At 39.8% G+C, this 16,094-nt stretch overlaps 1 protein-coding gene across 1 annotated transcript in view; it reads left to right on the top strand.

Annotated features, from left to right (window-relative positions):
• LAMA4 (laminin subunit alpha 4) overlaps positions 1–16,094 on the top strand; it is a 105,582-nt gene that overhangs the window by 68,474 nt on the left and 21,014 nt on the right. The window contains exons 18-25 of the mRNA XM_026844996.1: positions 5,309–5,448; positions 6,666–6,839; positions 7,889–8,031; positions 8,366–8,528; positions 10,619–10,752; positions 11,924–12,095; positions 13,920–14,051; positions 15,139–15,281. Coding sequence (XP_026700797.1) covers positions 5,309–5,448; positions 6,666–6,839; positions 7,889–8,031; positions 8,366–8,528; positions 10,619–10,752; positions 11,924–12,095; positions 13,920–14,051; positions 15,139–15,281 — 1,201 coding nt within the window. The remainder of the gene's footprint in view (positions 1–5,308; positions 5,449–6,665; positions 6,840–7,888; positions 8,032–8,365; positions 8,529–10,618; positions 10,753–11,923; positions 12,096–13,919; positions 14,052–15,138; positions 15,282–16,094) is intronic.

Below are 16,094 nucleotides of genomic sequence, written 5' to 3'. Positions count from 1 at the left end.
AGGAAACTCACATGTCTCTGAGCTTTTCATCCAAAGGAAACACAGAGCCACTCCCTCTTGGAATGGGTAAACTCACTGCTAGTCACTGCACAGAACATCGTAAGGGTGTAGTTTGTATAAGTAGTTGTATTGCATTGCTGAAAAATGTTTCTGATACCATAGAGCACAGTTTAGGCTGTGGGCTATGGGCTTCAACTCCCATTTAAGATAATGTAAATGTGGATATGACTGGCATCCAGGGAGGGAATGGTATGAGGAAAAACATCTAAGAGAAACAGTCTGCTACAGCTTACACATGAAGGTTTTTGTTTTTATTCACCTTTACACTTGATTTACATTTAACATTTACCAGTGCCAGCTTTAGTAGATAGAGCAGCAACACAAACTGCATTTGGCTCTTCGTGCTCAAAATGTCAGCAGACTTTCGGGATTTAAAAAAATCTGCTCATACTAGCTGTTATACTGGAAGAAATATCACCAGTAGCATTTGAGAGGCTCACTAAGAGTGGATAAGCCTAAGATGGCCCACTCTCCTAGCTGGTTATGTTCCCAAAAAGGCACGCATGGTGCATGCACCACAAGTTGTAAAGAACAGTTCAGCTCCTATGTGATGTGCCTGGCAAAAATTTCTCTGTGACAGTGGGTTTGCAGGTAGGGTGTCACCTTGAAAGTATTGTGATCATATCAGAGTCCCTGGAGTGCCTACTGACCACAAACTGTCTGAGAGATGTTAATATGCAAACTATAACAAGGTGTGCCCTACTATCTTTGTGGAGGCAGCTTTTCCATGACATTTTTGGTCTGAAGGCATGTATTTTTTTTGTTTTAAGGCACAGTGATGTTTTTGCCAGAAAGATCAGGTGGAAATAGCTGAGAAGATAGATCGGTGCTTCAAAGGAGGCTAGCATGGGTTGTGCTCTAGTCAGATGTGACTAGGATTCACAGCCTGGGAAGACAGATGTAGACATGCCAGGGAGAGTGGAGTGTTCTCAGATCAGCTGTGTATGTTGTCAGGAGAAGTTGAACTGGCACGTACAATGTCCATCGAAGTCCAAAAGAAAGTCACGACAAATGTTCAGACAAGTGCCTGAAAAATCAAAACACCTGACCATCATGCCAATAAAACTACCATGGCAGCTGAAGCCTCTAAGCTGGCATGTCTGGATTGCCTTTTAATAAAGCTTGCACTTGATTTTTGAAAGGATGAGAGCATGTCTTGGCTGTGCAGCTTCTCTCTGAGAATACATCCTGTGTCACCATTGTGCAGGGAACTGGTGGGTTTCAGCAGAGAAGATGAAGCACAGTTTGCAAAGGAAAACATGAAAGGAGAAAGTGTCTGGAAGGTTATAGTCAAGGTATTTCCTCCTTGACAGTTTCCCTTGTATTCTTTTTTGTATTTTTTCATGGGGTAAGACTAGTTTTCTGTTTTCACTTTTACCCTTATCCCCAAGACTAAAATAAAAAATCAATATTCTTCTGTGTTTAAGAATGCCATTATAAAGGACAGGAGGAAGAGATTTATGGTGAGATTTTATAATAGCACTAGTAGTAATAAATGTTAGTCTTGTGTTTTCATGTTACAGTTGTGTTTCAAGTTTAATACCTCAGATTTCAAATAGATGAAAAGCCATTTTTTCAAGCTATCAGATGAGACACAATTCCAATTCATTGGATGATTATTTAAGAATAAAAGGTGGTTGAAATTTGCTAAATTGCTTTCTGAGCTTGCAATTTTTTTACTTTAAGAATAATGTGGGCTTTTTTTCCAATGCAACTGAACATTAATTGCAAAAGACAGAGAAAACTTTCTGTAAATTTATTATTATGCTAGTTATTTTTTAAAGGAGAAATTTTAATGTATTCTGGAATTAATGTGTTGCCTAGAATTCATTTTAGTTCCTTGAGGATTTGCTAAAATAAAGGCATTTTAATGTACAGTAAGCCTTATCTAGAATATCTGGTTACTAACCCCCAGCACATAAGGTCTTAAGTTAAGGAATTTAATGGGGATAACTGGACAGTCTAGAGCTCTATATGGCCCACTGCTATACTGGACTTGGAAATAAAACATAATGAAAAAAGCCAAGTAGAGAGGGCAGGACTGTGGCAAAATATAGCTTTTCACTCTATTCAAAGAGAAGCAGGACTTGTAGGACTCCAGGGGATCTTCTCATATTCTGGGTTGCTCTGAATGAGACTGAGAGCTGCTTCAGTCTTTAGTCAGCACAGAACTGGAAGCACAGAAAAGTGATTGGAGGCTACTCTTCCTTCTTTTCCTTCTATACACTCTCAGTATATCTGATTAGCTCCTCTACCTGTCTCTCTGCTATCTTCTCAGGCAAGAGTAAGAATTTGAGGGGAAGAACATAAGAGCGGATGGACGCAAGTTGACAACCCCTAAAATGTAACTGCAAACCCTACAATTCTGGTCTTAACATTTATAGTGAATCCATGTCATTAAAAATTATCTATGAATACTGGATCTTTCTTACATGCTTGTAGCTTGTGGCTAAAATCGCATTTCATTATGCTCAGCTAGTTGTACCTACATCTAATTAAAGATGAAAAATGATGTGATGTGTAAATATCCTTCAAAGGGCAGCCTGTCATTGGAATCTGACATGATGAAACTGGATCATAATTAGGGGTAGTTATTTTTCTTTCTCAGTAATTTTTCTGTCTGCTTATCTTTCTGGGAAAGGAGTTCTCTCCCTTTGAACACAACAGAGCACCTGCATTTCTCTTTGATAACAATCCTACTTGCACATGTACCAGAAGACACAGCAGTGAAAGACTGAATGTCCAGTACTCTGATTCTTTGGAAATCTCACTCCTTTATTGGATGCAGAGGGAAACATGGTAACTAAGGATGAGGAAAAGGCTGAGGTGCTCAACACCTGCTTTGCCTCAGTCTTTAGCAGTGGAACTGGCTGTTCCCTGGACACCAGCCTCAGGAGCTGGGACATGGGGAGGGGAAGCAGAATGAGGTCAGCACAGTTGAAGAGGAGGTGGTCAGAGACCTGCTACACTGCTTGGATGCACACAAGTCTGTGGGACCGGATGGGTTACACCCAAGGGTGCTGAGGGAGTTGGCAGATGTTCTCACCAAGCCACTGTCCATGATTTACCTGAAATCATGGCTAACTGGGGAGGTCCCATTGGACCGGAGGGTGGCAAATGTGACACCCATCTACAAGAGAGGCAGAAAGGAGGATCCAGGAAACTATAGACCTGTCAGTCTGACCTCGGTGCCAGGGAAGGTGATGGAGCAGGTCATCTCGGGTGCCATTAAAAGTCATATAATGGACAACCAGGGGATCGGGTTTATGAAAGGCAGGTCCTGCTTGAAAAACCTGATCTCCTTCTATGACAAAATGGCCTAACTATTGGATGAGAGAAAAGCTGTGGATATTATCTACCTGGATTTTCAAAAAGCATTCGACACAGTTCCCCATAGGATTCTCATAGGAAAACTGACTGTCCGTGGCCTGGATGAGCGAAGGTTCTGCTGGGTCAAGCACTGGCTGGATGGACTGTCCCAGAGAGAGGTGGTCAATGGAGCTAAATCCAGCTGGCAGCTGGTCACAAGTGGTGTTCCTCAGGGCTCGGTGTTGGGACCATTTCTGTTTAACATCTTTATTGATGATCTTGATAAGGACATAGAGTGTATTATCAGTAAATTCACAGATGACACCAAGTTAAGCAGGAGTGTCAATCTGCATGAGGATAGGGAGGCTCTACAGAGAGACTTGCATAGATTGGATCAGTGGGCCAATGTTAATGGGATGAGCTTCAACAAGGCAAGTGCCAGGTCCTGCACTTGGGCCACAACAACCCCCTGCATGGCTACAGGCTCGGGGAGGAGTGGCTGGAGCTGTCTAGGAGAGAAGGATCTGGGGGTTCTAATTGCCAAGCAGCTGAACATGAACCAGCAGTGTGCCCAGGTGGCCAAGAAAGCCAACAGCATCCTGGCTTGTGTTAGTGTGACCAGCAGAAGCAGGGAGGTGATAGTCCCCCTGTACTCTGCACTGGTGAGGCCACACCTGGATTATTGTGTCCAGCTTTGGGTACCTCAATACAAGAGAGATATCGAGGTGCTGGGGCAAGAGCAGAGGAGGGCAACGAAGCTGGTGAAGGGCCTGGAGAACAAATCCTATGAGGTGCGACTGAAGGAGCTGGAACTGTTCAGTTTGAAGAGAAGGAAGAGAAGGCTGAGGGGAGACCTCATCACTCTCTACACCTACCTGAAAGGACATGATAGAGAGGTTGGTGCTGGTCTCTTCTAACAGGTGATTAATGACAGAACAAGGGGGAACGGCTTTAAGCTCCAACAGGGGAGGTTTAGACTGTACATTAGGAAAAAAAAAATCACAGAAAGAGTGGTCAGAGAGTGGAACAGGCTGCCCAGGGACACGGTGGAGTCACCATCCCTGGATGTGTTTAAGGGTCGTTTAGGTGAGATGTTGGGGCATATGGTGTAGGGGAGAACTTTGTAGAGTAGGGCTGATGGTTGGAGTCAGTGATCCCAAGAGTCTTTTCCAAACTGAATGATTCTATGATTCTATTCTATGATTCTATTCCTGGGAGATGTAGACAGGAAAGCTGAAGAAGTTACCACTCCGAAGGGCTGGGGCAGGTAGCAAGCACGGTTTATGTCAGCTGAGGCGTTCTACCATTGTACAGTACAGGCCTGTTAACACAGTCTGAAAGCAGCGGTGTTTCTGTTAGTAGAGTGGGCTGTGAATCATACGCAGACACATCACCTGTGCAGCCATTGTTGCTGTCTGGGAGAGACACACATCTGAGAGCTGCAGGAAACAACCTAATCATCTTCCCTAAAATGAATTCGAACAGCTCATGAACCATAGCTCCTAGATGCACTTCCCAGGTCAGCCACAGATATCCAGTGAGGCCCTGAACAAATAACCCTTCTGCTCCAGTTGCCGTATCTGTAAAACTGGGCTTAGCATTTATTTGCCTTTAAGGAAGATGAAAAGGTTAAAATTATTAACATTTGCAAGGCTCCTTGCAAAAAGTATTACAGAAGTACAACACCACAGTAGTACCTCGGAAATCCGTGAAAAAGTAGTCTTCTTTGTGCAAACTCTTTCCAAAAACTTTTGCATTCTGATAAATAAATCACTACACTTTATGAAATCACTGCCTCTCACACACCATAGTTAGGACTCGTTCTCAAAGCAGAAGATAGGTGAGTTTTAACCTAAGAGGGTAAGGAGGAATTTTCCTAGTGCAAAACCAGTGTTACAAAGAGGAAAAAAACAAGCTGTCTCTTCTTTCCTGACTGCAGTGAAGAAACTTACAGAAGTCTTCCCTCAACTCCTGGACAAACTGCGCAGAGTAGAACAGAAGGCACCAGCAAACAATATTTCTTCCAGCATTCAGCGGATCAGAGAGTTAATTGCTCAAACAAGGAGCGTAGCAAGCAAGGTAAAACTTTTGGATGGGACCTTTGGTTACTAGTGCTAATAATCAAATGCATCTTATGAGGATCTCCATTTTCTTGGGCCCTGTTAGGAGCCCAAACCTTGACATTATCACCTCCCAACAACTGGATAAACAAAGTACAGTGGAAGCCATTAAAATCTTTACAGTTGCTATTTGCAAGTTATTAACATTACCATGGTATTCATGGTAGAGTGCTGCTACTGCAGCAGCAACACTAATTAAGTAATTGGCACAGTGTTAAAGATGGCCACAATAACAAAATAATTTAAAGCTAAAACAAGTAGGTCATTACTCAGCTGGCAACATTAGTTACAAGCAATAGTAATTACAGCAATTTAATGCAAACTTTTCTGAGATGACAGTTTTGGGGGGTTTTTTAATTCATTTTCTGCAGGGTAAGAAATCTTTGGCTCACACATTTAATAGAGAAAAACACTTCCATTATCATACATAAATTATGAGGATTTTTCTGTAACAAGAACACCGAGGTCAAAAATTAAAACAGTATATTTTAATTCATTCCAAGAAATCAAAAACTAAATAAAAAATTATTGTATGTTCACAGTGCTGAAATATGCTGTCCACATAAATTACTTCAAAAAAGGGAAAGGAAACATCACTTAGTATGTGCACAGTGTCTGATTCTTCTTTAAATGTATTTTGTCATTCAGGCATATTGTACTTAAACTTGAAAACATTAGTTATGTTGAAGGCATTTGAACTAAAATGAACACGTTTTAAAATCTTATTAGCATCTCATATGTATCCCTGTAACTTCAGTAATATAACATGATTACTTGTGAACAGAAAACTGGTCATACTACTCCCAAAGCAATGAATTATGGATAGAAGTTTTATAGCTATGCAAGAATTTCATTATGTGCCATACATAATAATATAGCCCTGATTCAACTAAGGAAACATCTATGTTCTACTGAAATTTGGTTTACTTTATGAATATCCTTAAACAGAGTGTATTAGGAGCTTTAATTAATTTAAAAAATAATTCTCTTCATCTTCTTTACAGTGTCTTCCAGAAATTATTGTTACAAACATACAATTTTGTGTGGCCAATTTATAGGTGCCAGTTCCACTCTTGCAGTAAGCAAGGCTGCTGGCTAAGTATTCTTGCATGCTTACCTTAAGTAATGTCCTCAGGCAGCAATAACGTGTCTCACTTAGCATACTTGAAACTGCAGGTCCAAGTTTCTATGATGTTTGAAGGCCAATCAGCTGTTGAAGTCAATCCAAAGATCAATGTGGAGGAACTGAAATCTTTCACTTCCATGAGCTTGTACATAAAGTTTCAGAAAGACAACCCACAACTGGCAGCATCTCCAGACAGATTCATTTTGTACCTCGGAAACAAAAATGTAAGAGAAGACCCAGTTAACTTTTAAATATTTATTTTTTTTTAAATGAAATAGGTTTGAAGTTTATTTGCCCTTGGCTTTATCTCTCACTGTTTCTCCATGTTTCAAAATGAAAGGTGTCTACTATATGACTGTCATTGATTTTGGACAAAGCAAAGAGCAAGTCTTCCCAAGACCTTATCCTTGAAACTTCACATCCCAAACAATGAAGGATTCTCTCTAAGAAGCAAATTAGATTACCTATGCAGTGTGTTGCTATGATTGTCACTGCTGCAAGTCACACTTGCTATCTCCACTGCTGGTACTGAAGTGCTCTGAAGCAGTTAATATGTCACCCACCTGGTTTTTCAGGGCCACGTTTTAATCAGGTTTATGCTGCTGACAGTGTCAATTCCAAATCTCTGAGGTGACAGGCCCACAAGATAAGCAGGTTTCTTTGCCTGTGGCTTCTGCTGCTGTCGTACACTCTGTACATCACTACTTTGAAACACCTAGAAAAGGCATATACTCTCACCACCTTTAAGTGTTGTGAAATAATTGTTCTTTAAATTGTGGTTCCTAAAAGAAAAATATCACACCTCACAAGCCAGGCAAGCTGTTACTTGGGAAGAGTTCAAAAGGCAGGCTTTTCTTTATAAGCTTTTCTAAGAAGAATGTCTACTGAATGTAAATCGTGAAACCTCTCTTGGCAGAATAATTAATTGCAGCATAATACCTAGGCTTTAGACAAATATTTCTTCCTATTTCCTGCATATGACACTGCACACTAAATACTGAGGAAAAATTTTCCATTGAACATGACCAATTTACGGTCAGAGACATCTCATTACCTTATATTTACCTCAGTCAAAATGGATATAAAGTAAAATATCAGATACTTTCTGTACAGTTTTATCTGGTGAAAGCAATCAATTAGAGAATGAAGCTTTTGTTTATTAGTTATATTTAAAGGTGCCATTTAGTCTACCAAAGTCGACCCTTTACTCATGTTCTGCATTAAATCTCTCTCAATGTTGTAGCTCTGACATCCTTCTCCATTGGTGTTTTAGGCAAAAAATTACATTGGTCTTGCAATTAAAAACGACAACCTTGTGTACATTTATAATCTGGGGGGCCAAGATGTGGAGATACCTCTGGATGCCAAGCCCGTCAGCACCTGGCCTTCTTACTTCAGCATCATCAAAATTGAGAGGTAAAGTGATAATGTGCATTTCCCCAAAATCAAATAGTTAGTAGAAAAAACAAACAAAACAGAAAAGGCTGGTCAGAACTGCTCATCAGGAGTCTTCAGTGCCCAGTTCTATTCCTGCTGAAATAAATGGAAATTCTCTTTGCTTTTAGAGACCCAGGACCCATGGGGCCACAGTGGGGGAGAGAAAGTGTATGTAGTTTCTCCCCTTCTTTTTCCCCAGAGTGCCAGCCTTCTAGTAAGGAAATAAAACCCCTTTCTGCAGTTGGAGCTTTGCTTGTTCTTTTTTAAGTCTAGCCAACATGAAGCTCACTTTTCTTACAATTCCCTTCTACAGGATTGGAAGACACGGCAAGATGTTTTTAACTGTGCCCAGTCTTAGCAGCACAGCTGAAGAAAAATTTATTAAAAAGGGAGAGGTTCTTGGTCCTGATTCTCTCTTGAACTTGGAACCTGAAAATACAGTTTTCTATGTTGGTGGAGTACCTCCAGACTTCAAGGTTGGTCAGATAAATAGTCTATATTAAAAATTAAAAAACGCAAACTTATCTTGCTGGGCTTCCCTTTAAACATAGAAATGGTTAATAAATAAAATGTCCTTATGAAGTCATTTATCATTTTGGGACTCTATCTTCTAGCCAATGGGGAAAACTACTGTTCTCTTGAGCATAACATGTCATACAGTAAGATGATCAGATTCCTGTTAGCTGTCATTCAAGTTTTCTGAAATGTAGTAAGAAGAAAAAAGCTTGCTAGATGTTCAGTAGTATGCATAGATTAAAGCCTATTAGCCCAGTTTAATGGTTTTTTTCAATGCTGATGAGTTCTTGGTGCTTACATTTTCACTTTTACAACTGTCACAAAAAAGAAAAGTAATGTTAATATTAGGACAGTGTGGGAAAACAGAAATATAGTGATTTGTTTGAACTTAAATTGTCGTTGGCTTAAATCCAGCCTCACAACAGCATGAAGACTTGCCTGAGCAAAACATGTTGGAAGACCTAAGACAGTTGCTTCAGTCTATTTCCTAGTAGTCAGCATGAATTAGCACCTCACTTACCTGCTTCTGTGAACATACCACGTCCTCTTTTTGGATTTAGAAATTGTTATGAATCATCTTGGCTATCAAAATTGTATGGCTGAATGAAAATGCACTTAGAAAGACTTCAGAGAATGCTGAATTCTTTAAGCTAACTGTAGTAAGTGCTAAAAACATCCAACTACTGTTCCACAAACAGCCCTCCTAACAATCTAAAACTAAAGATTAACTCAATACGCTTACGTATTCCTGAGCTTTTGCATTGCAGTGACTACCAGATATATGCCATGATTTGATTTTTAGATTACTGAGCCCTGGGTGAAAATTGCCTGGAAATAAGACTGAGGACTGAATAATAGTTGCACACACACACAAAAAAAAAAAAAAGTAATCCAGCAAATGAACCCTTCATTTCCGTTCCAGAGCAGAGCAGAGGAAAAGGAAAAGGAAAAGAGAAAAAAGTAGAGGAAAATTGGAAGTGGAATAGAAAGAAAATGATTCATGGAATTATTTGATAAGCATATGGGTCTCTTCTCCCTTAGGAATGGACACTTCATATTTTCATTTATTAACATACAGTCTTACTTGCTAAAAGCCTTTTCTTCCTTGTTACATACTTTATAAATATGAAATGTACCACTTAACCATTAAAAGTGTCAATATAATTTTAACAGAATAGTAGAAGAAACAAAAGAAAAAAAGGAAACAAGATCACTTACCACATGCATCTGTGCTGCAGATAAGAATCTCATTTTCTCGTACAGCTACACATATTCCACATTGCTATATTACCATTATTATATCGTAAGCAAAATGGAAATAATGAGAAGCCAAAGAAAAGTTATTGGCAGTGATCAGACTCCAGAGTACAAGAGGTGTTAATAATATCACACCTGTTCCACAGGGGAAAGTATTTTAATATTAGAAGAATGACTCACTAGCTCTGTCAAGTTTTATTCTTTTGTATTTTTTTCCCCCACCAGTGTGGCTATTTAAATTCCATTTGCTGTGACCTCTATTAAAAGAAGGAGTTTCTATATCCTGATAACTGTTCAAAATAATACCTAGTGAGAATTAGCCACTGGTACAGATTTTAAATCCAATTCTCCTGGGTTTAAAGAGCCCTCTTATTTCTCTCTCTTTTGTCACAGAATGAAGTTATTTTTTGGGCAGTGAAGGATGTCTATACATTAGATATGAATGATCTACTGAGAGAGTCAAATACACTGAACAAGATCTGCGATTAGTCAAATCTTAATCCTTTTCTCCTTTTCCAAGTGTGCTCCCCTCAAAACTACAAAACTTTGTTTGCAGTTGCCTTACCTGGACTGTTGTTCTCACTGTGAGACCATTTATGTGAGACATTTTAACTGACAGCACAATGGCCATAGCATGATAAGGACTGCAAAGACTATTCCAAGGTAGCATCATCCCATTTGGTTCAAAATATGAAGAGGACAGAGACAAAACTGACCCCAGGCACAAATGCTTTCGTGATATCCAAATAGAGTGTGACCTTTCTCCTTTTACTTTTCCTTGCCCTCTGCACAGCTCCCTCCAAGCTTAAACCTACCTGGTTTCATCGGCTGCCTGGAACTGGCTACCCTGAACGATGATGTGATCAGCCTATACAACTTCAAGCAGGTCTATAACATCGACACCACCACATCGCCACCTTGTGCCAGGTAGGGGACAGTCCCACAGTCACTCTGCTGCTCTGGTCTGTTGCAAGTGCCAGCCCCGGTGCTTCATTCCTGGTTTAGATTACAAACGTGAAGGTGATACTGAGATGCCCAGAAGGAATGTGCCCACTTTTAACTCCTAGTTGCATCATCAAGATAAACTTACATATATAGAGACACAGACAGAGAGAGAGAGAGAGAGAGAGAGAGAGAGAGAGAGAGCTGGACTCAATGATCCTTAGGAGTCCCTCCCAATTTGAGATACTCTATGATTTGTCTCCATTAACTCTCCCCCAGCCTTGCTCATGCATTCAAAAGAGAACCTGCTGTGTTAGCTGGGACATGGTCCAGGTTCCCTCCTTACCTCACTGCTTGCCTAGCACAGGACTGCTCCTAACTCAAATCCTGTTGCTGCAAGCAATACAGCCACAGCCAGTTAGCTCCGCCATAAAACGTGAGTGCTGTCGCACCGCCAGCTAGCAAAGACAGTATGGAGATTATCTTTCTGCCTCACACTCTTAAACCAACAGATATTCCTCGGATAAGCCCTTCACAAACTGGCAAATTAAGTCCCTATAGTAGAAGTGAACATCAACCGTGGGGTTCGATTAGCACAGACATTTTGTGCATCCAACAGGCAGCAACAAAGAACCTGCAGCTCTCACTGGGAAAGAAATTCAGGAGGTGTTGGGACAGAACAAATGATTGCTTCTCATGCCACTCCCACAGGGAGTGCAAGCTCCTGCTCTCCAGGACAGTGCATGCGGGCTGCTTCTGCGCTCCCCAGTGGAGCTAAAGGCCTTCGAGATTTCCAACAGGTTTCTGCACAAACTGGGCAAGCTCCTAATATAAATGTATAAACCTTTATAATGAGAAAGTGTTGTGGGCCCGGCACTTTACAAGGATGAGCAAAGAATTTTCCTTTCCTCTACATACAACACAGGATAAAAGCACAATGTAATAATGAAGGAACTTTAAAAGCTACACATCATTTTTCAGAAAAAATTCCCAGAAATAAACTGAAAAAAAAAAAGTCAGCAGTCTCACCACTTCCAGGAAGAAGCAGCAGTTCAGAATTATTTCAAGAAAGTATTTCAATTGTAAAGGCCTTTAATTTTCCCCAGATTAAAATGGGGATGTGCCAAATATTGCTTCCCTCCTTGTTTTTTCACAGAAATAAGTTGGCTTTCACTCAGAGCCGGGCTGTGAGCTATTTCTTTGATGGCTCTGGCTATGCCTTGGCAAGAAACATTGAGAGAAGGGGAAGATTCAGCCAGGTAACTCGGTTTGACATAGAAGTTCGAACACCTACAGACAACGGATTGATCCTGCTGATGATTAATGGGGTGAGTACCACATCCTGCTGGTACCCTTTATCTGAGTACCACTGATTCCCCAGTACTTACAATATCATGGAAAATCTAAAATGCTTATGTCCTTACATTTAACTTCTGGAAAGAGGAAATACTTTGTGTTCATCTGGAGCATATATACATTAAGAGAGAATTGCAATGTGCTCTGCAATGGCCCCAGGAAGTCAAGGCCCTGAGTTGGTTGGACTCTGCTCTCATCCAGAGACAGTCAGGACTTCAGAGTGATCATACTCTTCTGATGACACTTTGAGAGACACACCAGTTAAATTCAGTAGTTACACCTTTATTTACATGAGAATGCACAATCAAAGTGATAGGAAATTTCAGTGAAGTAACTCCTATAAAGCAGCCCCTTTGTGATAGCTGCCACTTTATAACTGTCTCAGGGTGTAGTAGAGGTAAATATTTATTTGTTACCAAAAACAGAAAGTAGCCCAAATAATAAGGCTTGATTCAAATATCACCCAGCTTTTCAGAAGTCTGAGACTGATGCAAACTCTATGAGGGTTTGAAGAAGGGAGACTCCACATGCAAATTTCTATGCCACCACTAACCTTCGCTCTTAGGAGGTTTTGGACTAAGCAACTGCTGTTAAGTTTAACAGCCTCTACTGCAGATCAGTCATTTTTCTTCCAAGCAAAAGTGCCCAGAGGTTTGTCAGAAATGTAGGCACTTTGTGTGCTGCAGTGGAAACTGCAATCAAGATGGATGTTAGCTGTGGCAGACCATGCTCACAGGCACTTTTGGAAAGACTGTGTAAGCCGGCCCATTATTCAGTTCTGCAAAGACAGCTCATAAATATTCTGAACGTAATCCCTGTTTCATTTTCAAATTTGAGCTGTTCAAGACAAACCCAAGCTGCAGTTTCCTTTAAAAGCGCTAGATTAAAACCTGCTTTCACTACTTTAAGTAATAGCTTCTGAGGGTGGACTTATTTGTGTCAGAGACAGCAGTTCTTGGCCTGCAGTAGTTTTTTGAGAATTATTGTTCCCATGTTTCCATTAGGCATGGGAACAACAGCATGAACACTAAGCGAGAAGATGAACATTAGCATTAAAAGCATTAACCCAGATGCACAGTTGCTGTAACCTGTCCTTTCTAATTCTTTATGTTCAGATTTGGAACAAGACTAATTCCATGATACAGATCTTCATTTCAAGCACTCCCTAAAGATTATCTAAAGTAGAGCTCCTGTTTATAAAGGTTAGGTCACCCAGCCACAGAACAGAAGTCAAGCCATAAAGCAGGAATACTCAGGAAATCCAGAAACCAAACACTGAATACACACTAGCTACTGCTCAGCCTTTGGTAAATACATCAGTGCTGATCAGAGCTGTGAAAACATATAATCCTGAGCTATTACAGGCACCATGACAGAAGCTGCTAATGCAGATATAACCATCCTAGCACAACATTGCTTTTACCAGTATAACATCTTTCATTTGGGGCATGTGATGTTACTTCAACAGTAAATAGATGTGCTTGCAAAGTATTTGAAATACTCTGCTGGTAAAGAATATTGACATTATTGTACTACCAAATACTGTTTCTACTGAGAAACAGTTCACCAAGTCTTTAAATAAGTGCTGTTTATCAAACAATTATGTGTGCATGCGTACATATACACATATATTATGTATAAAATAGAAATCCAAAAACTGTGTAATAGTTTTGCAAATAAAAACACCTTTTCACAGCATGCTTTTGCAGGCATGTCAGACACTCTCATAACATTCTTTTTTTCTAAATTGTTACCACAATTATAGGGCTTTTCTGACTGCTGTTTTGTTTGTACAGAGTATGTTCTTCAGTCTAGAGATGCACAATGGTTTCCTGTACCTTCGCTATGACTTTGGTTTCAGCACCGGCCCTGTGCTGCTAGAGGACTCCATGAAGAAGGCTCAGATTAACGACGCTAAATTTCATGAGGTAGAGATGCAGTAACAATCAATCACAGTCATTTGACCAACTATCCCAGCAGCTCCAAAGCAGCAGTAAATTGGAGGAACAAAGAGATGAGGGGCCAGGTGATGCAGTAGAGCAGGCAGAAGAGTAGAGTGCATGTCTGCTTTGCATGTGAAAGAGCACATGCAAGTCCCACCACTGCTGAGCAGTGGAAAGGGAAGTATCTCCCTTGAATCTCTCCTGAGACTCTCTCCTGGTAAATCAGTGCCTGTGGACAGATTCTGCATATTACCAGCCAAGGACAGGACAGTTCATGTAGGAGAAAAACTGTTATTAATTCAAAATGAGAATATATCCAGGACAACTATATCCTTCAAATATACCACGCTCCTCAACTAAAAACATGTCATTATGTTAACTTGACCACTTCAGGTTTTATGCACTGTATTACAAGAAATATTGCATTTCCCATCTCATTTGAAGGCAGAATTAATTTGGTAACAGTCTTTAATATATGCATAGTATTTTAGGGACTATGGCAGATCTAAAGTATCTACTTGTATTTGGTTTAAGAGAATTTGCTTTAAGACAGTGCAACTGTGACAGTGACAGCAGCAAATCACACTTAGTGGCTTGCTTCTCCTGCCATTTACTTGAGGTAAATTCAAAGTCTAATTCCTGATCCACAACTACAGCTACAGTTCTGTTCAACCTGTTTAAGCAGAGCACAATTAAGACTTTTTAACTTTGAAAATTATATAAGTTTTTTAAAAAGTATGACCTAGCATCTTGGATAAATCAAGAAAGCACTCTGAAGTTAATGGAGCTTATCCATTTGCTACAGTGTAGAATTTGACATGGGGTACTTTCATATGGATTTATTTATAAGTGAAATATGCTGGGTTTTCAGTTATCAGAGAAATTGTGACATCAGAATAAGCTCCCTACTAGTAATTGTTGTCAGCTGCTCATGATTTACAATTTTTCCTATAAATGGGAGGAACTTTTCAAACAAAAAGATATAAAGGTGTAATCAATTTTGCAGAATCACTATGACAACTTACAAAATATGACATTTTGGACATTTTTAAGCACATGTTTTTCTTTTCAGATTTCTATTATATATCACAATTCTAAGAAGATGATCTTGGTAGTGGACAGGCGACATATAAAAAGTGTGGACAATGAAAGAACAGCAATGCCATTCACAGACATTTACATTGGAGGAGCGCCTGCTGAGATCTTGCACTCCAGGTTGGTTTACAACTGGGATTCAATCATTATCTTCAAATAATCACCATATTTAAGTTATGTTGTATGACCTGTGTTGAAGGGCTTACAATAAAACATTTTTCTCAGCCTCAACACCTTACGTAAAACAACTCCTCAGACACTCTTCTAAGTGTCTCTCAGAGCTCTGAAGTATCAAAGATTAGGCTTGATCAAGCACAGGTAAATTCTGCTGAAACTAGTCTAGTTTTAGGAAGGGTAACAGAAACTATTGTTTTCTTAAAACAAAAAGGCATTTTCAAAGAACACATGAATATATAGAAATGCTATTCCTCCTTGCTCTGCAAAAACTGATCTTTGTAAAATATCAGTGCACTAGTTAAAGGACCAAAACCCTCTACCAATTGTGCTTTCAAATCTAAAGATTATATTTTTCCTACTACACACTTCAGTTCTGATCCATCTCAGTTTGTCTCTAGACCCAAGTCAGCTAGCTCTGTGTAGGCGTGGGAAGAAAAGAAAAAGTCTCATTTTCCCATCATACCATTTGACAGAAGCCAAATTTAATCTCAGCAGACTGTATAACCCTCATTTCCTGCAGTGGGAATCTGCCAGACCTGAGTCACGCAATGGGAGAGCAGACTGGATGCTTGAAGAAGGGTATGCTCTCCTGACAGATAATATTCATTCCCAGGGTCAGACAGCAAGGCCAGTATTTTCAGAAAGTTTCAGCTGCTGTTTCAAGTGTCACAACTGTTAACAGAAATACCAGTTCTCTTTAAAATATCCTCTATGTAAAAAAAAAAAAAAAAAAAAAAAAAAAAAAAAAAAAAAAAA

The sequence above is a fragment of the Athene cunicularia genome (assembly GCF_003259725.1).
Source record: "Athene cunicularia isolate RWA chromosome 3 unlocalized genomic scaffold, athCun1 chr3_part1, whole genome shotgun sequence".
Classification (NCBI taxonomy): domain Eukaryota; kingdom Metazoa; phylum Chordata; class Aves; order Strigiformes; family Strigidae; genus Athene; species Athene cunicularia.
Note: the sequence above shows the minus strand (reverse complement) of the source record. Positions and strands in the feature narration are given on the sequence as shown.